This window comes from Hyposmocoma kahamanoa, unplaced genomic scaffold (assembly GCF_003589595.1).
Source record: "Hyposmocoma kahamanoa isolate Upper Pololo Valley unplaced genomic scaffold, ASM358959v1 217, whole genome shotgun sequence".
NCBI lineage: Eukaryota > Metazoa > Arthropoda > Insecta > Lepidoptera > Cosmopterigidae > Hyposmocoma > Hyposmocoma kahamanoa.
In genome coordinates, this window is record NW_020653738.1 from 839235 (window position 1) to 866502 (window position 27268).

Genomic DNA, 27268 nt, shown 5'->3' on the forward strand with positions numbered 1-27268 from the left:
CGTATATTTGTTTTTTCAAACAAACCGACGTTTCGGGCCCATTGCAGGTCCCATGGTCACGGTTGACTCCCGTGTCAACCGTCAAAGTCAACCGTGACCATGGGACCCGTAAAGGGCCCGAAACGTCGGTTTGTTTGAAAAAACAATCTATACGCGATTTAAATCCGGAAAAATAGTTTCATTTCCTATATATTTAGATTGTTTAATTAGGATGTGGTCATAGTCTGTCTTTTAGATAGGTTTTTGACAGATTAAAGCCACAGCCTTTCGGTGGTTTTGTTTGTTGTTGCCTATCATAGGTAGGGCACTAGTGATGTTCATCCCTTCAGTACCATGAGTTTGGACTTAGTTTTAAGGTGGTAACGAGAATGGATGTCTTCTTTCTTAGTGAAATAATGTATATTTTTCAAAATATTTGAGTAAATGTACTGTGACGCCACAGTCATGGTACCAGTCTCCTTTAAACTTTTCTCTGAGAGAAACCCGAGAACCGAAACGGTACACAGAAAGAATTACTCGCTTTTGCAACACAAATATAGTTTGTACATTGCAAATAAGAATAAGTCTTTAGTTATTTTTAAATTTTGCAGTTACTACAAGATATACATATGCAGGTCAGCTGTTTTTACAATCCATCCTTCCCGGTAAATTAGCTAAAGCGGGACTGGCAAGTTTTATTGCTAAAATAAACGTTTTTGTTAGGGGATTAACTCATTTCTATCTGCAAAACCATTTTATCTCTTTTTAATATTTTACTAGTTTGAGATACTTTTGTCTTTCAGGTAAGTTCCCTTGTATTCATTTGTTAGAAGGTCGGAGAAACGATTGCGGTGGTTCGTCTATGAGGCCCACATTCAACAGTGGACATCTGGTACTAATAGTTTGTTCTCGTAACGCCCAGTCTCTTTGTTTTTAAGAGGAGAGAAAGTTTGTAAACTGCACTTATCAAATAATTCTTACACATATACAAACATACTCACTTATTTCCTTTGGTGTGATAAAGTCACGTATGATCAGATGTCATGAGTGCTTTCATCACATGGAAGTCATAAAAATAATATGAAACAACGACGAAATGGCACGGTTTGTTAGAAGACGTTGGTTCAAATCCGGCCGGATGGAAAGAATTGCTCTGAGAGGGATTGTTCTGAGGCCTTTGTATTAATAATTATAACAAACTAATGGAGTAATTTCACAAAAAATAATTGCATATCATGGTGACGGGCGCAGTGGCAGTGCCCCTCAAATCTTTGCGATTTAAAGCTCTTCGTGGCACTGCAACTGTTATGGACAGACGTGTAGCTTACCATCAGGCACACGCTTGTTCGTCCCGTCACTTGATGTTATAAAAAAATGGTGGTGAAACGTCGTAACATTCAATAAACTTAATTACAATTTTATTAAAGCGATATCTCTAGTCAGCTGCTGGTAGCTGTAAAGGCACCTGGCTGAGTGAAGAAATAGATTTCTCATAGATGGCGCTACGGCAAAAAGTCGGCAAAACCAATATACAATAACAAAGATCTACAACAAGCACATAGAAAAATTCGTAAGGTCCTCTAGCTTGTTCCACGGCTTAGTTTGTACAGCGTCTGGCACGGTTTGTTGGAAGACGTTGGTTCGAATCCAACAGTTAGTAGCAGTAGAGCTCCTTGTGAAAGAGTTCATCCAGGGAAGTACTGCCACGTTACCTATTCCTGCCGCCAAGCAGTAATGCCAGCATTAATGTGTTCCGGTTTTGAAGGGTAAGGGTGCTGGTGAAATTACAGGCACATGGGACTTGTCAACTTATGTCTCTGGGTGACGAATAGTGGCAGTGCCCCTCAGGTCTTTGCGTTTTAAAGCTTTGAGTGGCACTGCAACTGTTGTGGATAGGCGTGTCGCTTACCATCAGGCGCACGACTTGCTCGTCCCGTCACTTGGTATTATGAAAAAAATGCCGGATTGAAGGCATTTTCTGTTAGTGTTCGATGATAGTTTTAATAATTACAACAAATTAGTGGAATCAATTCACAAAAAAAAATCACGGTGGTTGAACATCCTGACATTCAATAAACTTAATTACAACACGAAACAAATTATGTAAAATTATATAACTTTCCTATTTAAGAACAAAAAGTAACAAATTTAAACAACAAATTTAATTCGTTTCTTTCAAATTCTTTCTCGAAAAGTTGTAATTTTGTTGCTGTGGCCTATTACACCACACACGCACACGGGTGCGATTTAATCATTGAAGTACTTTTTATTACAGTAAATAAAATAACTATTTTAATAACTTGATTAATTTATGATGCGTGTTACTAATTAAAAGACGTCCCAATTATTCACTGGTAAGTGTGATAGATGAATAGCAGATAAGCCACATAGTGGCATACAGGTGTCAGTGTTTACTACAGCGACCTTCTGACCTCCTCCTGGGCACCAATCCTCTAGTCCCTACATGTACGAGCCCCATTATGATATTCGTCGCTGTTCTGATAAATATATTTTTTAAATTATTTCAAGAAACTTTATGTCACAATGTTTACAGATTTAAAAAAATATTTAAAATATTATGTTTCGCGAAGTTTGAATTACCTACTTAATTACTTTTGGTACTATTACTTACTTACTTAATTACTTACTATTATCTATGTTAGGTTTCGAGACAAAATCGATCTCACAAACTTCTTTTTTTCGCTTACATTCATTTATCTCTTCTTACAAGCCCTCTCATTCTTCTAACTATTATGCTATCCTAATATTGTTTATGTATTTGTGTCAAATGGAGACATACTCATATACCCCATAGAATTCCTTATTAAAGAGTTTATCCAAGCAGTAATGTAACAGTTACTGCGCGTCCCATGTGCTGGTGAAATAGGTACGTATGGGCATTGTCAGCTTTATGTCACAAAGTGACGGGTGTAATGGTATATAAATAGTGTTCTACAGATCTTTGCGATGCTTCAAGAGACACTGCCACTGTTATCAATAGGCGTGTCGCTTACCAGCAGGCGCACGACTTGGTCATCCCCTTACTTGGCAACATAAAAAAAGTTTATGTAATTTCTCGTTAAATTTTAAGAGCCCCAACAGGCTGTTAATTACAAACGTGATGTCGTTCTATGAGGCAGATCCCATGGTCAGAAGTAGGAATTATCCAACCGACGACATTGGTATTTCTTATACCAACAGCATAAATTTTTGAAGTCCAAGCGGCCTTAAAATACTTTGTCAGTGTTAACATTGTTTGGCAATTTGTAAATGGATGGACTTTATCCTAAAACGTTGAACGTACACTATGCGGTGATTAATTACTCCATACCCTTTCGCAAAGTTGTTATACCAAAACAAATCCTATTTACCTAACCACTCAAACAGGGCTCCTAAACAAGGTTCAAATATTTGAACGTGTTATTTGCCACACTTACTAAATTACTTCGGAGAAACAACTTTCGTTTGTCAATTAACTAATTATTCAACAATACACTTGGTCGGTTCAAGTTTAAAAACACCACGGTTCAGGGATCCTTAGGCATATGGCGAAAATGTATACCCACTGGTTTTAAATGTAACCAGGTATTTTTTTCCCCAAAAATATGTAGTTAGAGGTGGGCGTTTAAACGAAAAGCATTTAAAAAGTCTGCTTTTTAAAATAAGCGCTTAAGCACGCTTTTCATTTTAAGCGTAAGCGTTGGCGCTTAAACGTTTTTCTAAACGACTTTTTAAGCGTCAAACTAAAAAGCGTGTGAAAAGCGCTTTTACAAGCACGCTTTTTAAACGTACGTTTTAACGTTAAAAAATAAGCAGTTTCTTCCATTTCAACGGTTAACAACTACAAAGTTAAACAACTTATGTTTTTGAACGTTTTTAAATACCAATGAACAAAATGTTAATATAAAAATGTTATGTCATAAATAAAAATATAACTCGTTTTTTACAAAGAAACTTACTTATCTTAAAACCTTTAGTGGTCTACTTTTGCTTTTCGCTATCAACACAACGTTGCAAGGTTTTTTAACGTAAAAGTCTATACGCTTAAACGTTTTCTAAACGATTTTGTTAACTTCAAACTAAAAAGCGTTTAAGTGAAAAAGCGCTTAAAGAAGCAAGCTTTTTTGAAAAAGCATAACGTTTAATCGTTTAAAAAATAAGCAGTTTCTCCCATCTTTATATGTAGTAGCGCCCCGGTGCAATTAAAACCTTGGCGTCCTCTAGTAGGCACGCGATCAAAATGGCATACTTACGTTTATATTATATACCCCAGTGAACTAGAATTGCCGTGTGCAAATGGTGCAATTATAAATGGTGTTGGAAGTTTTAGCTCGAGCGTCGCGAGCGGCGCCCGGCGCCCCTAAACCCCCTGCTTCCGTGTGTGCAGCACACTCTGCACCATAGGTGAAGCCGACACTGCCCAAAAGTGTAATAGAATGTGATGTAGCATTGAAGATAGACTGTAATGTCACCTATGTTATATATATATGTTTCGGCTTTGTAACCCATGTGCAGCAGTGGGACGGACATTGTACAAGTTGAATCGGTATCTGCTGTAGGCTACTATCATTAACAAGCAGTAGTAGTCATGACAATGGTTTCGATGCTTTTCTTGATATGTACTATCACTCTACGGTGGGTAGGCAGGTTCTATGGACACATCTCGCTGCCTTTAGACAATAACGCAGTGTTGCAAAATACTACGGTTTCGAACTAAGCACACAGCGATGAGCAGGCAAAATTTTATCGTGAACAAACCATCCGCTTTCTTAAGTAAAAAAATTGAGTACAAAAGTAATAAATGTAACGATTTGTATTCTAAAGCTCATTTTAAATAAAACTCCAGCTGCTATATATACCTACGGAACACTACACATTGCACCCGGTACCTCATTGGCGGGTTTTTATCAGGTAAAAAGAAGCAAAATATTGTTTTTAGAATATTGCTGTCAATCATATTTGGGAAGATCTCGGGGGAGGATGGTAGGGAAAATTTTAATGATTTTGAAATTATATCAATTAAAATAATAATTAAATGTGTGAATAAACATAAGCTCTGCGTGGATCGGTCTTGATTATAACAAGGTATGTACATTATGTCCGCCTTTATTTACAATATACGATTGTTACTAATTCTCAAATGTAAAAAATGGTTGTGATTTCTCTACGTAGTTAATAGGTAGTTGGTAGGCATTATTTTTAACTAGGTTCATCGATCGTAGTTAATTAATTTGTTAATATGGGTTGATTTAGATATTTACGGTTGTAATCTGCAACATATATTTGTAAGCACAACTTTATATAGGTATATTACTTTGTATACAATACTATTATATATGGTTTATTATTATTTAATCCTCTCCTCAGCCTCAAAGGTTGTCAGGGAGATCACTTTTAGATCACATTCGTTTTAAATATTTTTTTTTAAATGCACCCTAAGGATGCTGGTGTCATTACAGGCACATGGGACTTGTGAAGTTGTCTCAGGGCGGTGGCCGTAGTGGCAGTTTGCGATTTAAAGCTCTGGGTGGTACCGCAACTGTTATAGAAAGGCGTGTCGCTTGCCACCAGGCGCACGACTTGTTCGTCCCGGCACTTGTTATTATAAAAAAAAACAATCCTTTATACGCCCCACTGCAGGTGCAGGTTCTTCTCTAAGGACAGGGTCATAGTTCATCACACTAACTCAATGCAGGTTGAGGACATTCACACGTTTTATAATTTAATCGCCTTTGAAATGCATGTTTTATTAATTTTCAATGTATGTAAAGGTTTGTAGCTTATACAAACTAAAGGAACTAACCGATATAATAATATTATTTATGTTGCCACTGTGGAACAATCGAACTGAAAAGCAAATGTTAATTTCCTCCAACTGGGCTTTCAGATTATGAGCCGTTTTATAAAAATCATTGTTAAAATTGTGGGTGGATTGAAATCAATCGTTCATGCATCGAGAAATCGGTTATTTGAATTTGTTTCGTTGTGATCCGCCGGACAACGCTCGCTACAAGCGCAGCGGCCCTATTTACTTTAAAAATTCTAGTTTAAATCATTTCAAAGTGTTGTTTTCGGGGTTTCTAATAATTTGAGAATAAAGTTGATTTTATGGATTATTTAAGGTAAGAATTATGTACTCATTCTTCGTGTTGGTGAACAAATATGATCGCTATTTTACCTCGTTGTGCAACATAGTTACAAGATCTGCAATATTATTTGTATTATTGGTACGAGGTGTTTATCATAAGGACAGGAAAATATTTGTATAAAAAACATTTATTTCTCGCGTGAGTTTTGGTGTCATTTGTGTAAAGTGTGTGCTTTCAAAAAAGTTTTTCATTATTGGTTATTGAGAATACATAGACCCATAAATACATCCCTCATAAACTAAGACGACACTAATTATTTACACGTATGTCCATCGACGTGTGACGCAACGTGGGTGTCCTGTAACTCCTTCATGAAGGTCGACAGGTGTTCAGTCGATATTTTCACCACAAATGAATTAAAAATTAGATTATGGCGAGACACCGATCGCTCGGCCCTCATTGTATATGAATTTGGATTTAACTCGTATACATATGGGGTATCTGCAGACTTTGTCGAGTAATGAAGACGTGATACGCATAACAATAACAGCGGCGGTAGCCCAGTGAGAGAGCGGGTGCTTCTCAATTGATCTGCCGTTCAAATCCCTGTGAATATCATTCATTGAGGCTATTAACGCTAAAGTCGTGTAACCCACATTAAATTTCTTTTTCTACAATGTTCCTTTAAATGATACAAAAGTAAATAATTATTTTATATAAAAAAAACTATGTGAGTTACACCACTTTTTCGCTGATAGACTTAATTTATAAGTTACGTACAATTGTGATTTTTTTATACCAGGCTACAGGACGAATAAGCCGAGCGCCTGGTAGTTAACGACACGCCTATCCATAACAGTTGCAGTGCCACTAAGAGCTTTAAATCGCAAAAATGTTAGGGGCACTGCCGCTACTCCCGTCACCCTGAGCGTTAAGTTGCCAAGTCTCATGTGTCTGTAACTTCCAAACCTATAATATAATATAATAGGAAATAGGTAAGGTGGCCGCACTTCCCTGACGAACTGTTTCACAAGGAGCTCTACTGCTACCAAATGTTTATAAAAATGTTTTGCTAACGAAAAAGGAAAACTTCGTGCTGAAGAAGTTCATAACCCTTACAAACGTATGAAGTGTAACCCGCAACGGGCCGGCGTGGTCGACGACAGCTGAGTCTGTCTTTAGAGGAGACCCGTGTTTAGCGGAGGAATGTAATGGGTTAACGATGACGATGATGTTGATCAGTGCTAATATTATATATTCCTTATATTAAAAATACGCAGCAATATTGATTGACAATGAAAAGTAAGATGAAGGCAGAGACGTAGAAAAATTAGTAAGACACTAGTTCCTAGCATTGTACAGGGTTATTTTTAAATTATTAACAATCTCGCAGGGCTATATTATTAATAAACAACAACTGTTGTTCCACGACTTTTATAAAATATAATAAATTTTCCAAAAATAAAGTTTTCAGATTTCGTTGTACCTACTATTCGAGACATTTTAGATCTGTAATTAGTAAGTGGTAAGTAGTGAGGTCAAATGTGCAAGCATCTATTCCCGTCTACGACTCCCATCCCGTCCTGCACAAAGTTATTACCTTTTCAAGAGAACTATTTGAATCTATTTATTTTTGTATGAAATTAAAATCAGATGAATGATTATGTCATAGAACAAACGCTTTTAGTTTATGATGTTAGTAATATAGTTCAACAAAATTGTTAGTACCTATTTTAAAAATAACGTGTATATATCGGGACTCTGGTCCCCAGCAGCTGGTCTATGTGCCTCTTCCAGTAGGGCTAGCACGATAGGATGCGACTTGCGCGAGAGCAACATGAATAAAAGATTTCTATGCGAGAACGCAGTATCTCGCTTTATGTGGCTCTCGCGCAAGTCGCGCCCTTTTGTGCTAGCCCTACAGACTTCTTTAATGTCGGTTTAGAGCTCACAGTGTAGTTGGCCCAACTGGAGTAAAGCGTAAAATACACAGAGAGCGGTTGCGGGTCAGGCGTCCGTCTCGCGCCCGACCCGCTCTCTGTGTTTCGCGCCTTATTGTTGTAAGTGATTTATAATTGAGTTCAATTTGTATAAGACTTGGCAGATTCGATCAGAAATTCGGAATAAATTTCAATGACTTAATGCAGATAAAAAGATTTTAGGTGAAAGTTCACCACGTTGCTTGGCCCGAAGCGGGTTCAAACTTTAAATGTCTTTCAAGAGTTGTTTCACTCCAAGTAGATTTCCTCACGACATTTTCCTTCATAGTTAAAGTCAAACGTAATTAAGTATTCTACACATGAATTTCCTTCGTACATGTTACTCTCTGTTGGATAGATTTAAGTATAAGTTAAGGCAGGTGACTTTCAATTAATGATTAAATTTATTACTCCAGTGCTAAAGTAGAATAGTCTCTATGGGGGTGTATTTTAGGTTGAAAATTCAAAATAACTTTATTCCATATTATGATTGAAATTGTCTAATTTATTAAATACTATACACACTCACCCGCAGTAAGCGTAAGGCAAAATTATTTTTTTACGATATCAAGGGACGGTACTGTTTATCCTTGATAACAGCAGAAATGCAGGAGCTATATAATAATATTTTTCATAAAGTAATTGTGTTACGAGACTCGAAAGTGTGAAGTCTAACCTAACCTAACCTAACCTTAATTTGGCCAGCGTGGCGGACTATGGCCTAAACCCTCGCCGGAGAAGAGACCCATGCCCAGCAGTGGGACGTATAAATGAGTTGATGACAGTTATGCTTAAATAGCTATGATTGATTTTCGATGGATTGTACGGTGAGAGAATACTTGATGACCAGAAACACAGAATGTGCCAGTCTTTTCGCGATTTGTGTCTTCATCACACCGTCACCATCAACCCATATATACGTCCCAATGGTGGGCACGGATCTCCTCTTTGACGGGAGTTTAGCACATAGTCCGCCATGCTGGCCCAAAGCGGATTGGGAACTTTTTTCGACACGTTTTCCGTTTCCTGTGAACCTTCTTCGACGCGCAGGTTTCGTGATAATGTTTTCCCTCACCAAAAACCTCATCACTCGGACTCATGGCCTCTGCTTGAGACGCAGTAGGTCAAGCCATTAAGCAACCACGGCTTCCACTCTGGTTTGTGTCTTAGGCATAAGTTATTAAATTCACCTACAGTGGTGACAAATACGTCTTTATTACTATTCCAGCAGGATGTCGTACTTTGAGGAATCCGCCCCGCACTCCCTGCTGGACCCCACTCCATGTACGTACAGCAGCTCGACAATCCGCAGAGCGTTCATCGTGTGGCTGCACTGCGGACAGAGCAACGAATTCAGAGACGTCTGCAAATATTATCACTACCTTGAGGCTATGGTGGGTACATATTTACTTTTTAAAATATGTATTAGAAAAACAATATACCAAGTAATCACTTATTAAAATCCAAGCAGATAAATCAAAATACTACCTAACCAAACATAAAAAATCTTCGCGGCACTACAGCTTTAAAACCACCCAACATTAAATAATCCTATCCTGACAGGTTTCGCGTTTTACTGATAGCGTGTACTGTAATAATAGTAGTTTATCTGCACACATACCATAACCCTCTATGATGTGTTCAAAAAGCGCAAATTATGACCGCAGTTTATCTTTATAAACTGTTTTGTTAGAATAAACTTTTTATATGTGAAAATGTTATTATTGCTTAATAATAACATCAAATTCGATTTTATTAGTACATTCAAATTTCATACATCTTTGAAAAACAAAACAATTTGATTCGACCTATAATTCGAACATAGACACCTTTGACAATTACAAGGAACAATGAATATATGAATTATGAAAATAAATAGGCCTGCTTTCTCGGCGCTGCTGCTGTGAAACAGATTTTTTGTTTGTTTAGCACTCTATTTATGAACTTATTTCTCGTACATACTCCGCACGTAGATGTGTTTCAAGGAACAAATTCTTTTTGTATTTCATATTTTAAGTTTATATTTTTCTGAATTTTCAGGAAAACCAGCTCGCATCCGATGTATGCAGTTCAAGCCGAAGCCACGAGGAGGAGCTCTTCAGACATACGCCTCCCACTTCCCAATACCTCAAGGAGAATTTTCCTCGTCTATACAGCCAGAATTCGACCGACTACAGTTACTTAAAGACCTGGGAAACACTCAAGAACGAAACGCTAGCTAATTTCGATGTCACCAAAATTATTACTAACAATGGTACGTCAAAACCATACCAGTATGTTCAAAAAATGCAAAACATGAAAACAAGCAGCTCGTTTCTGGACGCTCAGTACATTGACAATATTTTTATCGATAATCACGAAAATGTAAAAACAGGAAGAGTCAAAATTGTGGAAGTAACTGAAATTGAAAACAAGACACCAAACAAAGATAAAACTATTAAGGAAGTGAAAATACAACCAGGTTTTTTAAATGAAATTAGCGGAACAACGAAACATGACATAGTTGAAGTTAGTCAAATGATCCGGAACCATTGCAAGAATCATTTGATACCATTGAACAAGTTCCTAAACGAATTCAAGGAGTATGGTGAAAGGAGCGAGTTGAAAAACACGGTTCATAACGTAAGTTTCTATATTAAAAGGAAAATGATACACGCGGAAATGAAAATGATCGCTGACCAGAAGAATAATTTGAAAACATTTGAAGATGAATTTGATTTAATATCGTTTGAAGACATTCCAGCTAAACAACAAGAAGTTAAAGCAAACGTTGACGATTTTAATGAAAATAAAAACATAAACGATTGTATTGAGAATAAGGTTGTAGATAATTCTACTAAAGCCATTAAAGATAACGTGAATGAAAAAAATGACGTGAAAACTGTTGCGCCGTTAAGAGCCATTGTGAAAACAGGTGCAGTGAAAGACGATTTTGCGACTGGAGATACAGGCTCAGTGGCAATTTTGAGCAGAGACGATGGAAACACAAAGAATGGTTCTGGATTTTCGAATTCATTTGTAACTTTGGAAACAATGAAGGGAAGAAAGATTTGATCTTTAACATTGATGTTTCAGGAAACGAAATCACGAAAAGCTATTGCTAATTCAGTATGTTTGTTTTAACTGGTTAACTGACATTTACATTTGTATAGTAAAATTTATAATTTGGTTAATTTCATTTTACAATTTAAAATATACATAGGACATATTTTATCAAAGTTAGTTAAAATTAATCTCGACTTTTACACGTTATAACAACATTTAAATTAAATTACTTATTAGCTTAATTACTAAGTAAAGAAAGATGTTTGAAATGTTTTTGGGAAGAGGCAAAAGAGACACGTTTCTTGCTAATTACATTTGTAGTCTCTTTATATCAGATTTTATTGTATGTAGGATTATAATGTATGCGTTTTGGGTGATTTTAACATTTAAAAACCTATGTTTAAAACCATAAGGAAAAATTTAGGTTGCGTAAAGGCATTTAGTATTTGGGATTACACATGCACTTATGTTACGAAATTGTATTTTATCTTGCAACGCGAAAAAATATAAATGTACGCGCCTACTTACATATTTTAACTTTAAATAACAAAATTATGTATTTTTGTTTACATTTTTATAAAAAAATCGGTTTGGGTTTGACAATTAATTATTTGTTCGTATATAATATGACATATCTTATTTTATAATTACAAGTAGGTAATAATATGTTTTAATGACACTTTTGACATGCCATTCTTGAAGGAATAAAACTGTATTAATGATTCGTTAACGGCTTTTTGTTTTTATTTCAGTTGCATGTTGATGCTGTATTCAGACTCTGCTTTTATAGCGTGGTGTGTTCGTATGTTAGCTAAACAACAGCGAATGGATCTGAATTTTTCATACTACTTGAAACCTTAATTTAGGTTCAAACTAAATAAAATACACCATTTTTCACTTTTTCAATGTATATGGATATAAATACTCGTAAAATACAAATATGGTTTATTTACTTCGACAAATGCCGAAAGTTTGACTGATCAAATATTAAATCGATTGTAACTGCAAAAAACTTGACTTAGTCGCGTTTTGTTTCAAAAAGCACAACAGATTTAATGTCTAATTTCAAGAACACATCCCACAGTCTATTTATTACACACTTTTTATTTTAACAGACTTTGACATGGCCTGTTTGAAGGATTGGAGGATTTGTAAATAAGTAATGTGAGTAGTTTTTCGTTACAATCATTTATATACTATAGGTGCCTACACTGGGCACGAAAGGTGTTTAGGTTAGGCGTAGTCCTGGTGCCTGACTCCTGGCCCAATGGATTGTGGGCATTAGGAATCATATAATTAATATTAATTTCGAGCTATTGTGCTCCTTGTGAAAGAGTTCGTCCTGGGAAGTCCTCCCACCTTACCTATTTCTCAGTCAGCATTACTGTGTTCCGGTTTTGAAGGGTAAGGGTGCTGGTGAAATTACAGGCACATGGGATTTGTCAACTTACGTCAAACCATCTTAGTAGCTTACCATCAGACGCACAACTTGTTCGTCCCGTCTCTTGATGTTATATAAAAAAAAGTAATACAAGTTCCTTATTATAAGCATATATGTATAATTACTAAAACATTCAGCTACTTTTGAAACGTTGGGATTGTTATTAGTTATCTAAAATGTGGGCGCACCACTAGAAATTGCTTTTATAAAAGCGTGGCATAAACTACCTGCTTCGTCTACCTGCCAGTCTGCTTTCAACCTTGATCGTACGCGCACCCAATATGGCCGCCGCTGTGTCCACGCCAATGAACTCAGTGAACAGAGATAATTTAACCGTTTTAATCAGAAATAATGTCATGAACGAATCTGTGGACTTTACTAATTATGATAGTGATATGGTAAGCGATCAATTTTCCGTATTTGTGGATATTAATTGTAGTTATAGAATGTCGGAAATTCAACTATTTTTTTATACTAAATCGCGTGTGTTTGCTGTTTTTTTTTTCAAACAAACCAACGTTCGGGCCCTTTACAGGTCCCGAAAAAAAGGTATATTTAAATCATAAACGCAATTAAGATCCAAACAAATTGTGTCATTTCCTACGTGTAACAATCGCAAAAATTGGATATATAAAAAATGTTTTGATGGAACTTAATTTAGTTTATTCTAGCTCGAGTACAAAGATTGTGCGCTTATTGCAGGATTAAGTGCTCTTATTGTGTTATCGTGCTTATAAATTAATTGTCAAAATATGTACTTGTAATCTGAAAGAAATTAACAGATCAACAAAATTACCACGTATATTATAAAGACTCTTCAGAGAATGAACCGTGACGTGGCCTTCTTTGAAAGGCGGGTGTTTGGCAGCGGGATTAGAGTGTAATAAATGATTCTGTTTATTGTTCTAGATGGAAACAGATTCCCCGGTAAGCAAAAGAAATCTGCAAGTAGTAAGTAAAAAGCTGTTCCACTCTCCCCTTGCTTCGCCCCTTGCGAAAAACCACGAGCAAAGTGATGGAAATCTGGCTAAAGATCGAAGCAAAAAATCCCGAAAACGGAAGCAGATACTTCTTCCTTCGTCCTGCGAGAAGATTAAAAAGGTTTATATTAAGGAATGTGACGGCGATGGATATAGCCCCGAAGCGCGTGGGGGAATGAGAAAGAAGATGCTGATCAGCCTGTTTCATAATAAGGAGTATAGTATGGATATGTCTTTTTGAATATGTATATCGGTGGCAGGACTTGATGCGCTAGTGAGGCCATTACCAAAACTCATGATTTGGGTGATAAAGCATAAAATGAAAAGTAGAAAAAGCCAGCATCCAATGTGTGTCGATATCCCAGATTATAAACGGGAAAGTTGTAATTTTGTTATCGTCTTGTTATTGTCACGAGTGTGTGTCGCAATTGTAATGAATTTCTTATAAACTGCTTTCATGCTTCCTTTACTATTGCAGTGTATTGTTAACTACGTTGAACTGTTTTCCGATACTCATTATTTTAGTGGATCTTATAAGCATAGATACCTTTCATTCTTATTTTATTATTTGTTTTTATTTCTACTTCTACATATGATTAAAATAGTTAATAATTAGCTAAGCATTAACTTAACAAAAAAAAATGAATGTTTACAAACTTTGAATGTTTTTGAAAGGCAGGTATGGTTTTTTTTATTACAATTGCTCAAGTTATATACTTAAAGGGTAGTCTATCCATTTTAGAATAAATAATTTTATATCAATTCAATGTCTTCCAATGAAGTAGTATATAATAAACATTAAGAAATTAAATAATAAGTTGTATTACTTACACATAGTCACTACTTTCTGTTTGCAAGTTTTACTTAAGAAACTTATACAGATATACTTGGGAAGGAATGTTAACGTCCTAGATAGTTCAGTATATTATAAAAATTTTATGAGCTACTCAAATAACGGCAGATCTAGGATTCCCGCACCCCGTGGGAAATCTAGGGAAACGTCGAAGCAACCGATTGTCGGTTGTTGTGATTGAGAGAATTTCAAAGAATGGATTCCTTTCTTGCTTGCGATTGTCGTATTGTGTGGATGCAGTTTTTTACCTTAACGCCGTTTTAACAAAAGAAAAGGGCCCTGGGCTTTCTTGTTACACCAATCTGGTCAAGTCATTCACAATTTGTTAACAACAAGTTACGTAATCTACTAAAACAAAAGAATACAAATGTTAGCAAAAGCTGTGTTGTCGGTTATTTGATTTGAAATGCTTGTTACTGCCTGCTATAACTGTTAACTTTAAAAAATAAGTTACCGATTTGATTGGGGTGTAATCAATAAAAAAAATGGCAACATTAAAAGATATTGGTCGGTTTGTTAAAAAAAATGAGAGATGGAAGTGAATTAACGGGCGCACGTTACTTTCCTAAAATGATATATATTTTTACGGGTTTTAAGGGATTACATGCCGAATTACAAGTAAACCTTTATCACAAGGTAAATTAATTCATTTATTACTTGCTTATGTTTATACAAACTACCGTTTGTTACGTCGAGTTCTCAGGTTTTAGCGATTGTTATATGTAGTATGTATTATTATATGTAGGAAATGAGACATTTTTTTTCCAAACCAACGTCCCATGGTCACGGCTGACTCATAGCAGTAACACCATAATCTCATTACAGAGTACTCAAAAACCGACCTCAAAAGTACGTGGAATTACATCTATTTGCCAACTTTTATTGAAATCGGTTACCAGAAAGTGCACAAACCCGGATTCATCCCCTAGTTCGCCACTATACGGAACTTGACACAGGAGATAATAAAAATCGGTTCTCACTACTCAAAGTATATTGAGAGAGAAAAACGCCTTGAATTGGAGAATAGCAAAATCAACCATTAAAATTGCTCCTTATAATAAAATTTAGGCGCTATTTATAAAAATGAACCTTCATGCGTGAACAGCCACCCTTCGAGGTGGATGATTTTCTTCAAAATGACATGCGACCACTATGGAAGTACACCCTTTCCAACAAAAAAAAGAATCATGAAAATCGGTTCACAAATACCGGAGTTATCGCGTAACATACATACAAAAGTCTAAAAATGTACTTAGAAACGAAATACATTTAAACACTTTGAAAGAGATAAAATCAAAAGACTGAATTAAAAGCCTTCAAAAGTAAGTTCAAAGTTCGGAAGGATCGGCATATTTTTTCAATAAACAAATTCTACCGGCGATGCTGCAAACTTAGTCGTGCGGTTGTCTGTACCGCCATAACAGCAACCACTTCGAAAAATGTTTGATAAGTGATACATCTATAAGAAGAAAATAAGATGCGCTTCCCGGCGGCGACAGGGGAGTTCCAGGAGAATCATTCTTTTTCTAAAAGGTTTATGTCTCACATGCTTCCATAATAATTATAATCGTCCCAGTGCCACAGACGAGTCTCCTAGAAGACCGGGGTGGTTGTTTGACCCATTTTTCGTTTTGGCGGTTTCAACGCAATATGCTAAGTTATATACAACACCTTTACATTTAAAGTAATTCATGCTCGTTTCACAGTCACTAACGTCTAAACTTTTCGTTTCGAGCAAGCTTTGATATTTACTCCCGAAGTTGGTACGTACAATTGTATCCCTATTAGTATCACAAAATAGTATAACTATTTTGTGACACGATTATATTCAAAGTATTCTCCGTGTGAATCTGTAAGTTGGCGTCTTCGCCTGGCGACAAATCACGATAAAAGGTAAGACGTAACGAGCGCCGCGATGACGTGCTTCCGATCCGATTTGGCCAATTTCTCTGTTGTGATCTGCGATACGAAGCGATCCTCTATTGAAAATCTTGCAAAAAATTGTGAATGCTGTTATAAGAAAATCAGTTATACCTATTACATTTATGGTTATCACCAAGTACAATTAAATATTTTACTTGTAATTAGTGATAATCGTTTAGTGGTTAAACACGGCAGTCTTACCGCTTTAATACAAAACACAGTCTAAATATAGTAGGTACTAGGATTAATGGTACAGTTATAAAACGTAGTTTATCACTAAACTACGGATTATCTATGGTACTAAAGTTAAACCCACGAGATAATTTCGGTACTTTAGTCAAATATCAATGACTATTTTGTTTTGAGGTTAGGTAATACTAATTTAATTTTGTGTTTATTATTTACAAATTGTTGAAAATGGAAATTAATATGATTCATTTTTTTAGTATTAACCCATTTTTGTGTCTCACTGCTCGGCACGGAGGCTTAGGCAATAGTCCGCCACACTGGCCCAATGCGGGTTGGGGAGTGAAGTCCCCACGTCACGTTTTCCGAGGGTTGTGAACCTTCTTCGACATGCAGGTTTCATCATGATGTCTTCCTTCACCGCAAAGCTCATGGTAAAAGTTAAATTAAAGGTGCGAGTCAGGATTCAAACCCACAGCCTGTACTTTGAAAGGCTTGAACACGTTGGAGAGGTCACGAGCATTTGTAACACGTCATTATGATGTGGACCCTTTCGAATTAAGTGCCAGAGATATAGGAGATGAAACTATTTTTTTGAACTTAAATCTTAAATTAAATCAGGAAAAATAGTTTTATTTCCTATTTGTAAGAATCGCGAAAACCTATGAACTCGATATGACAGAGATGTAACAAAGAATAAAAGCACAAATATTTCATATGAGACGCAATATAAATAACATTGAACGTCTCGCTTCGATTTAACCACTTCACTCCGTGTTACACTAGAGTTATTAAAAAAGTTTTAGTTGTGTTTGTTCAATAGATTTAACCCTAAACAAATAATAATTTATGACATATTTTTATATTGATAAATAATTAAAAATGCATTTAAAGTGTAAAAATAATATCAACACATACAGAAACGGAACATTGCATCGAATGAAACCTGTGTAAACAATTTTTTTTTAAACTATGGATACTATGAATGTCAGGTGGGACCTGACATGTGTACTCACGATTCCTTGGTTAGATAGATCGTTACGATAATCGTCTGGAGGTACCCATAAACGCCACAATTTGCCTCTACTATCCGTCGTTTTAGACAGATCCAAACGACGAATCGATCGAATTACCCAAACGATTTATCGAAACGAGAAATCGTCTGTATACCTTACAATGATCGTGAAATCGTCCCGTACATTGGTGGCCTTTAAACCATGGACTGTCTAACTTATCTTCAGTTAGTCTTATTACAAATCTAAACCTGGCTTTAACTATAGTATGGTTAAAATCCTTGACCATGTAGTGAAGGTAGTGTAGTGTAGGTTTAAGTCAGTACCTAGATACTAAAACAATTTGTTGTAAGCCGGTAAAATGTGCTTTTTAGTTATGTACATACGGTTGTATACTTTAGCACTCAGAACTTTAATTGTCACTCTATAGATATGGTCTACCGCATGTCAGTAAACTAATCATTATCTTAGATGAAAGTAGTACCCGATACAATCCTGGTGTCGTCAAAAACCTCAATACTCAATACTCAATACATTTATTGCATTCATATGGTATACATGTCTTAAATTTAAAATAAGGCTACACATATGAGCCCTTTATTAGGGATGACAATAACAGCAGAGGTAGGCCGAGGTTTCACTTATTAATTATAATTGTTATTTATCAAATAATAATATAAATAAAAGTCATATAATAATAAAGAAATACGTCATATTATGAGTAGAATTATGTCACTTGAAAGTTTGAATTTAATTAGATTACAGTAGCATAACTTTATAGTATATATAATAATACATTTATATAATATAATATGTTAATACATTTATTTATTATTCAAATTTATTATAATATTATTATTTTTATTTGTCATCAAAGAATTCATTTAAATTGTAATAGCATTTATGAATAAGATGTAATTTTAATTTATTTAGAAACAGTGAATACTTTTCCTCGTTTTTAATAATGGGCGGGAACCTAGTCCAATTGTTGAAGTAAGGTTTATAACGTTTCAAATCAATTTATATATTCCGAATGAACTATGTGTTACATTACAGACTTCATTATAGTGTGGACTTACCTTTTACGGCGCTCAGCTTGTTGCCCACCATCTGCTTAGCCACGAACGCTGCCATCTTGGACCTGCTTACTGCTTAACCTGAAACAAACATATGCATTGTTTTAATACATATTATTATCATTATTGTTATCATATCAGTAAGTAGCACTAAGGTAGGCGGGAAGATCTTGAGTGCTAGTTTTTATTTTTATTTTTAGGGGTAGATACACCTAAAAAGGGTAGGTATCCATTCCTTCACGAAATCAAAGTAGCATTAATACCGAATAGTATACTACCAAACGTTTGCCAGAAGTTTTCAATGCTGTGAGTAACAAGCGACCGAACACGGAGCTCCGCGAGCTACTGCTTCACAATGTCCGGACGGATGTTACGGACTGGAAAAAGTGTTTGGAAAATTGGTTCAGACGCATGAAACTAGGCGTAGAGAGTTCTTTGAAAAGATTTCATAAAAAAAAATCATAGCCATAAAACATTTTTTTAGAGTCGCAAAAGTTTCTGAATGTCTCACGTATATAAGTAATAGTACGTCAATAAGCAAATAAAGACAATGAGGTGTAAGGATAAAAACAAAATTAAAGTATGTAATCTTACTGTTTTTGTCTCACGTGCCTTCGCTCTGTCATTTTTTCTACGTTGAAGGTAAAGAGGTGGTTACCCTGGTGGACAAAACTCTTTCCATCTATTCATACAGCTATTCTAGAATGATTGCTGTGAAATGTCGAGGGAACATTCTTTCATAAGATTTTTTAAAAATCATTCAATCTGTGGAATTGGGCCGCTTAGAGCCCGATCAATTCTGTCAGATTAGCTCTTAGCGCTTAACAGAGGCAAAGCCATTAAAGCGTTTCCTTCGCTCTCAAAAGGGACAATTATGCCGACATTTTAACTTTTCCTTTTACATTTGGTTACGATTGAAAATAATCTAGGTCAATTAGTTATCGGTGTCGATTTTGAGACTACCAGTTGTTAAGATAAACTGGCTTCGCTTAACACATTTTCATCAAAGGCATCAAATTTAATAAAAGCTTGTACTAATCTTTTTTATAATATGAAGTTAGTTTAGTCGTTATCATTATGAACTTGGATATTTTTGTAATTGAGGTGTAAGATGTGATTTTTATACAGTTCAAAAATGTAAAGCAAAAAGTATTCAATATCTTGTACTATGCATTTTATCAGGCTGGGAGGTTAACTGTTTTCGGTGCTTCCCCAAAAAAGGAGGACTTGGTGATCGCTGTGCAGTTTTATCCTATATAGTCCATTATTCATGTGATTACGATAAAACTTTTGTGAGTTGTTGTGCCCATCCTCGCAAAAATTTCTGAAGTATTACATGTTAGGTTATGCACGCTAAGGAGATGGTCAAGGCCATTGTCCAGAGCGGGTTGGGAATTTCACACGTTTTCGACACTGCTACGCAACCGGTCAACAGCAGCTAGTTTAATGTTTTTATGACATCAAGTGACGGAACGAACAAGTCGTGCGCCTGGTGTTAAGCGATATGCCGCCTGTCGCCTGTCCATGGCAGCTGCAGTGCCGCCCAGAGATTTAACGCACAAAGATCTTAGGGACACTACCACTGCTTCTGTCACACTGAGATATAAGTTGACAAGCCTATGTGCCTGTCATTTCACCAGCACCCCTACTCTTCAAAACCGGAACACAGTAATGCTTGGCGGCAGACATAAGTAAGGCGGCAATACTCCTTCCCTGGAAGAACTCTTTCACAAGGACCTCTAGTTTCGTAATTTTTTTGCGATTTTAGGAGAACCTTACAAGTAAACGCACGGTAATTTAGGAAATAATAATTATTACAAATGTTAAGATGCGGCTTCAAACAATTTACTGGAGCTTAAAATCACTTCAAAAGAATACTTTACGCACTCTTAAAGTTCCCGAGGAACAAATTCCTCAGAACCCGGGAATTCCATAAATATTCCTCCCCGGGATAAAACTTCGCAGGAACATTTTAAAGACGAAAGCATCAAGATTTATTATCGACATAAAAACTTGGCCCGGGACGGAAAGTAATATATTTGTTTAGGGTTATAAAGTGCTTAGATTTTTATCTAATTAACTTCATCTATAAATAAGTATAACTATAATCGAGTTTCTGCAAAGGCAAAACAGTTAATAACAATCAGTAACTTCAGCGAACCTAATTTTTTTTATTATATGCTTAACCCCTGCTACAAAATTTGCGAAAACCTAATAGAAATAAGTAGATAATTCTGAATTTCACTTGAATATACAAAATACTATGAATCAATACATAAAAGAACGATGTCAATCGAAGTTGTCCTCAGCGAAAATTGTTTGCTAAATAATTGTGGCAGGTAATAAGATGAAAGTGTCATATAAGGTACGAAATTGTAAATAATTTTACTTTAAACGAGCTGATACTGAAAAAGGTTACAGTAAATTTAAGTAAACACTGCAGATCGTTGTACCGAATAAGTTTGTTCATAGCGAGCGCCACCTACAAGAGGAACTCAGAACTATGTAGTCTGGCAAAAGTCAAGCTAGTTCTTTCTGTAGCCCACGGGCGGCGAAGGCGCTAGTATAGCGACGCCATGGCGTTGCTACGGTAACGCAAGTGACTTGTTAAGAATAATAATTAGTCTACGATCCAACATAACGTAAACATCCTCACAATTCTCACGGGAAAGGAACTAGAATTTTGATAATGTGCTGTCGCCGTGTACTTTTGCTAATCATGCTAATGTTTTCTATGAAAACAAACGAAATAATAATATACGTGGTTTTTTTGTACAACAATCAATATTTACGGCAGAGAAAAATGCGGAAATTGGTCAATGTGCACGATAAAAAATGATCCAAAAATTTAATATTGATAAGTAATAATGGACAGGTGGATTCACCTTTCTCCCGCATTTGGAAGCAATATTTTATACGCTAACATATTATGGCATTTTTCCGTCAACATCATGTAGCTGTTTTGAAGTAGGGATTTCCTTTACACTTTCCTCCGATTAGGGTTGTGAATAAAGGGTATTTTGATGATTTCGCCAAGGGACTCAAGTTTCTGTATCAAGATTTATGAGATGTTGTCAAACTATCACATAACTTAATGTGTCGTTTATTATATCATGAATTTGTATAACATAAACACTGACATGTAACCGTCTTGGTACAAGATATGTGGAAAGCCGTTGCATTTCTATCACTGTGAATATCGTTCTAGTTACAAAAAAATCACAGTGACAAATCACCGTGATTTTGTCACGCCTGTCACTTACATCACGATGTACGGTTTTGGCAAGCGGCTACTTTCTAATAATCGTTAATTTGTTGGTAGGTCAATTTTAATATTACTTACTTTGAAGTAACGTTTAATGTAATCTGGAAAGTTGGGCCATAATAGCCTTCACAGTTTTAGATTAGATTAATGTTTATTTGCTTATAAGCTTAGAACTGTCGCGTTATTCTTTAATAAGACAAGTGAAAATACAGGGACATGGGACTTGGCAACTTATGTTTCAGGGCGACTTATGTCGCAGTGGCAGTGTCCCTCAGATTTTTGCAATTTAAAGCTCTGAGCGGCACTGTAAATGTTATGGATAGAGATACTATATATAGGTATGACAATTTTATGTTTGTCACATTAAATCTGTAAATCAATTAATATATATAAAAACTGTAAAATAAATCATTAAATCTGTATAAAGCACAAGTTCGATCCTGTATGGAGTACTGCTGCCACCTTTGGGACGGCTATGCCCAATACCAGTTAGCTGCCTTGGACTCGGTGGAGCGTAAAGCAAAGAGACTTATTAACAATAATCCTCTTGTGGAGTCGAAGCTCCAAAATCTCGATCATCGCAGAAAAGTAGCCTGCTTGTCGGTTTTCTATCGGATACATTTCGGGGAGTGTGCGCAGGAACTTTTCAATTTGGTTCCGCCCTCACCGTTCCTCCTTCGGTCGACTAGAAGGTCCGGAGCACTCCATTCTTATGTCGTTGATATTCCACCTATTCGCACTAAGCGCTTTGCCTCCTCCTTTCTGATGCGTACGGCAAAGGAATGGAATGCTCTACTGTATTTCCCTGTATTTCCCGAAAAGTACAATTTGGGGCTATTGAAGGCTAGAGTGAATAGGCATTTTTTAGGCAAACGCGTCCCATCGTCGGTCACATCGTCGCTTAACATCAGGTGAGATTGTGGCCAAGCGTGTGTCTATTATATATTTAAAAAAAAAAAACATATTAAGTCATCTATAGAATGCTATAGATGACTTAATATGTGACATGCAATGGCATTTGTGTGCAAATGCATCTATGTTAATAATGAGTTAAATAAAAAAAAATATTTGCCCAATGATCTTTATTTGTCATTAACATGCTACGTATAAAAGAAGAAAACTTAGGCATGTCCTAATAAATTAGTTAATCTATCAATTCACCCTCACTTCGGCCCTGTGCGGAGCCTCTTGACAAATGTAGGTCAGCCGGGCGATAAGAATTGTTTTTGTTTGCGGACAGCTGCGGCCAAGTCACCGACTTTACGCCGCCGTATGCACTCATTTTTTACGGCACATGGGCGGAAAGGTCACAAATCACACAGAGTACCAAAACATTATTTTCTTTTTACAAGTCAGGCCTTGTAAAGCGGCGGGATAGTAGGTGTGCAAATATCTATTAAATTGTTTCATCGCGTTTATCGCCGTTATAATGTAACTTGCAATATTAGTACGTAACGTATCTAGCTTTTATATCATGGTTGGTAACGCCAGATAATTTGACTGAGCTCGCATCTCCTTTTCCTTTCCCATCCTAATCCGTGCTACGCCAAAGCCACATTAATCGCCAGTGAAATTAAAATAAGTGTGTAAGACGTTAATATTCGAACTGAAAAATCCGCATCCGCAACATCGCATTTTTTATAAATTAACTGTCTCAGCATCTCCGCCCAGCATTAAGCTGCGTACGCAAGTGTTTGGCGTGGCATGGTGGCGTTATTAGTGGTCCGCCGCAAGTGAAGTGGTGAAGCGCTACGCACGAGCCCTTCGACGTTTCGGACAGTAAAGGTTGGTGGTGGCACGGCTTCCCTTCCTTTTACTTGCGAGCTCACGCTTCCAGCAGCTCTCCACGAGCTATCGAAGGCATTAATTTTTTTCTTATAGCGTCACCAATAGTATTTGAGTCATGAATAAAAATTAACTTGGAACGTTAGAGAAAAATTATAAAAATGAGCCCATAAAGCTTTATTGCAGCAATAAAACCTTAACAATCAAAACATCTATGCGATGCAGCAGAGTACCTTATTACTTTTTATTCACGAGATAAGTTAAAATGTGTTCATTTTACGTCCTTTCGTTTCAACTCCTTTGCCGTACTAAAATGTGTATGTGGGTGTAAATAATTAAACAAGAGGGGCACAGGACAAAATACGGCCCAAATTATGGGATTCATTGATAATAAAACGCACGTGGCTGAGACCCGACGTCAGAGCACCGCTGGGTCGGGTCGATCTGAAAAACCGTACAAATATCATAAAAGTAAACTAGTGAGATTTGAAATACAATTTAAATTTTTTAGTAGCAGTAGAGCTCCTTGTGAGAGTTCGCCCAGGGAAGTACTGCCACAATACCTACTTTTACCGCCATGCTGTAATATAAGCATTACAGCGTTCCGGTTTTGAAGGGTAAGGCTGCTAGTGAAATTACAGGTACATGTCAATTCGTGTCTCAGGGTCACGGACACAGTGGCAGTGGCCCTCAAATATTTGCGACTTGAAGCTCTAAGTCACACTGCAATTGTCATGGACACACGTGTAGCTTACAAACAGGCGCACTACTTGTTCGCCTCGCTATTTCGTAATATAACAAAAATGCTATGTAATGTGTGGCACTTTCTATTGTACAATGTTTTTAACAAATAAAATAATTATTTAGAAGAAAAAACATGTTTCTTCATACATGCGAGGTTAAGTGCAAATGCAAAGGACTTCCTCTCATTATAATACGAGCGAAATTAGGGTAACAAAAGTTTACGGTGCAGGATCGTAACAAAAGGGCCTGTATATTAGCATTTAAATAGAATCGACATTCCAGTAAAGGCAAAATCGAGTCACATTTTATAGACAATTGAGTTAAGCTAGCATTAAAAATTTCACGATATTTTAAGGTACGATTCTACCCATGAATACTATAAGGTTTTTCAGGCAAATCTAACTTTATGTTGTTGAAAATTGAGCCTATTTCAGCGATTTCCCAATAATTGGCACGTTATTGACTAACGTTTCGATGTCGTTTTAGTTTTGGAATAAGGTTAGTAGTATACTTTAAAAACAAATGGACCGAGTTTTCTGCGTTTAAGCTTTTATACAATTCAACAAACATATTTTTACAATCTGTCGCGAAAAAACGCGAAAATAAATGTCAGCTCTTTCACACAAATGTATACAGGGTGTCCGGTAAAGAATGGATAAACCTGAAATGCCTTATATATTATACCCTAATGCTCGTCACCCAGATTACCGCGAGTTCATAAGAGTCCATGCATGTTACTCAGAAGGAAGAATGCCTGGTAGTGGTGTTGGTGGTACTAGCACTGGAAGAATACCTCGTGGTGACAACGAAGAGATAGTGCTTGAGGAAATTGAGCAAGATCCTTCCACTCGACGAGAGTAAAAGCACGACGCACGGGAATAGGAAAATCGACTGTGCATGATATTTTAAAGAAAAATCAATTCCATCCCTACCACGTTACACGCGTGCAAACTTTCCAACCGAGAGATTACGCTTCAAGATTACGTTTTTGCCAACAAACGCTAGGTAAGATAGAGGAAGACCCACAATTTTTTAACAAAATTCTATGGAGTGATGAATCAATCCTTAAAAGATATGGCTATTTAAATCTACATAATCTCCATAGCTGGGAACTTCAAAACCCCCTCTTAAGCGGGAAGAGCGATCACAGTACCTGTTTAAAATAAATTATTGTTCAGGAATATTAAATGGAAAAATAAAATGGGGCCATTTGAACTACCAGGGAACCTAACTGGTCAAAGTTATTTGAAGTTCCTCCAGAATGATCTGCCTAATTTAATGGAAGACGTTCCCGAGGAGCTGAGGGAATCCCATTGGTTACAAAATGACGGCTGTCCTGCGCACTATACGGTCCCTGTTTGAGCATATTTGAATAGAAAATACCCAGACAGATGGATCGGCCGTGTGGGGCCAATTTTGCATTCACCGGACGTAAATCCACTGGATTTTTTTATCGGGCTGCCTTAAGGAAATTGTGTACAGCAAGCCGATTAGGTCCTTGGAAGACATACGTAGCCGTGCCAGTGCACCGCTGCAACAATATGTGAACGACGTTATACGCAGCCACTCAAAAGGGGTTTTATTCGAAGATGTAGAGCCTGCATCAGAGCCGGTGGCAAACAGTTTGAACATTTGCTGTAAACAAATTGTAAATAAAGGTGTATTTATTTCTAATATTGTTTTTTTTATTGCTCAAGCAAGTCAAGCTCAATTGAGGAGAAAAAATGGTCCAATTTTGAAAACTTAGTTTTTAGTCAAATTTACTCCTTTTGCACATTAATAGCAATAATTTTCTATTTATATTAGATACAGTAATGAATCATACCATTTTGAAATCTACTTTAAACATAAATTATTTTAGAATAGTTGGCCACTCACCGTTATCATATTTTTTTTTATATCAATGATGCTTAACTTTGTGAAAAAAAATTTTGTACTGAAAAATAAACGTGACGTAGACGCAGTCAGTACGGGAAGCAAGGTCGACTGATCTACCAATCGCGCGCTCGATACAACACTAACCCGCCGTCGCCGATGCCGTGCAAGTCAATGACCTTTGGATCGAATTTGTTTACCGGAATTAAATAAAAAATCTAAATTTTTTTTGTATCTATTTTTTTAGTGATTTAGGTTCAGTTTCGGATATATTTAGAATGACCTCTGTAAATATGTCGAGAATGCAAATCAACACATTGTATAATTAAATCTACTTTTCTACCAATTTTCGATGACCTCGCTGGCTCAACGCTAAATTTGGAAATGAACTTTTCTAAATTGGGCCCGGTCTGGGAGTTCTGGGAAGTGCCCGAGAGTGAAGTACCTACAAGGAATTGCATATTTGAGACCAGGCATGGTGTGATTCTTAGGCATAGTGTTATCTGTATTAGCATATTTCATACTTGCCATCTCTTTTTTTTTGCACCTACTCATAGCCTCATTCATATACATACAACATATTCGTTGACAAACTTATAAAAAACTAAACCTATTGCATTTTATTATTTACATCGTAATGAACAAAACTTTTCAGTAGCAGTAGACCTTATCTATTTCTGCCACCGAGCAATTTGAGCATTACTGCGTTCCGGTTTTGAAGGGTAAGGATGCTGGTAAAACAGCCACAAGTGGCTTGTCAACTTATGTTCCAGGGTGTCGGTCGCAGTGGCAGTGCCCCTTAGATCTTTGTCATTTAAAGCTCTGAGTGGCACTGCAACTGTTATGGACAGGTGTATCGCTTACCACCAAGCGCACGACTTGTTCGTCCCGTCACTTACTACTACTACTACGTATTATTAGGTAATTCATAATTTTGGCGAAAACTAGTTAATTTTCTATATCGTAGAACACAAATTTCTGAATGCAAGTACGTTTAACTAAACTATTTTTATTTTTGCTACGTGTGTATATACA

At 36.4% G+C, this 27268-nt stretch overlaps 3 protein-coding genes across 5 annotated transcripts in view; 2 read left to right on the forward strand and 1 right to left on the reverse strand.

Annotated features, from left to right (window-relative positions):
* The window catches only part of LOC113227821 (complexin), a 165779-nt gene extending 147128 nt beyond the window's left edge, over positions 1-18651 (reverse strand). Inside the window, exon 1 of the mRNA XM_026460854.1 lies at positions 18568-18651. Within this exon, the coding sequence (XP_026316639.1) occupies positions 18568-18622 (55 nt within the window). The 5' untranslated portion in view covers positions 18623-18651. The remainder of the gene's footprint in view (positions 1-18567) is intronic.
* On the forward strand, positions 5967-12254 carry LOC113227819. Of its 3 annotated transcripts, XM_026460852.1 has the most exons (4): positions 5967-6101; positions 9276-9441; positions 10088-10669; positions 12208-12254. In XM_026460852.1, exons 1-4 carry the CDS (start codon positions 6088-6090, stop codon positions 12226-12228), a joined length of 783 nt encoding a protein of 260 aa, XP_026316637.1. In that variant the 5' UTR covers positions 5967-6087; the 3' UTR covers positions 12229-12254. The 3 variants fall into 3 exon arrangements, with proteins under 3 accessions (XP_026316637.1, XP_026316634.1, XP_026316635.1); XM_026460849.1 differs by lacking the exon at positions 12208-12254 and having other exon boundaries at positions 10088-11290; XM_026460850.1 differs by lacking the exon at positions 12208-12254 and having other exon boundaries at positions 5969-6101; positions 9279-9441; positions 10088-11292.
* LOC113227820 lies at positions 12798-14082 on the forward strand. The gene is made up of 2 exons (XM_026460853.1): positions 12798-12931; positions 13443-14082. The coding sequence occupies exons 1-2, from the start codon at positions 12815-12817 to the stop codon at positions 13752-13754; spliced, it is 429 nt and encodes a 142-aa protein (XP_026316638.1). The 5' UTR covers positions 12798-12814; the 3' UTR covers positions 13755-14082.
* Positions 18652-27268: the final 8617 nt, after the last annotated feature.

Coding starts and splice junctions, on each gene's coding strand:
- LOC113227820 (XM_026460853.1), top strand. CDS start 12,815: ATGGCCGCCGCTGTGTCCACGCCAATGAACTCAGTGAACAGAGATAAT. Junction 12,932..13,442: donor CTAATTATGATAGTGATATG/GTAAGCGATCAA, acceptor TTATTGTTCTAG/ATGGAAACAGATTCCCCGGT.
- LOC113227819 (XM_026460849.1), top strand. Junction 9,442..10,087: donor ATCACTACCTTGAGGCTATG/GTGGGTACATAT, acceptor CTGAATTTTCAG/GAAAACCAGCTCGCATCCGA.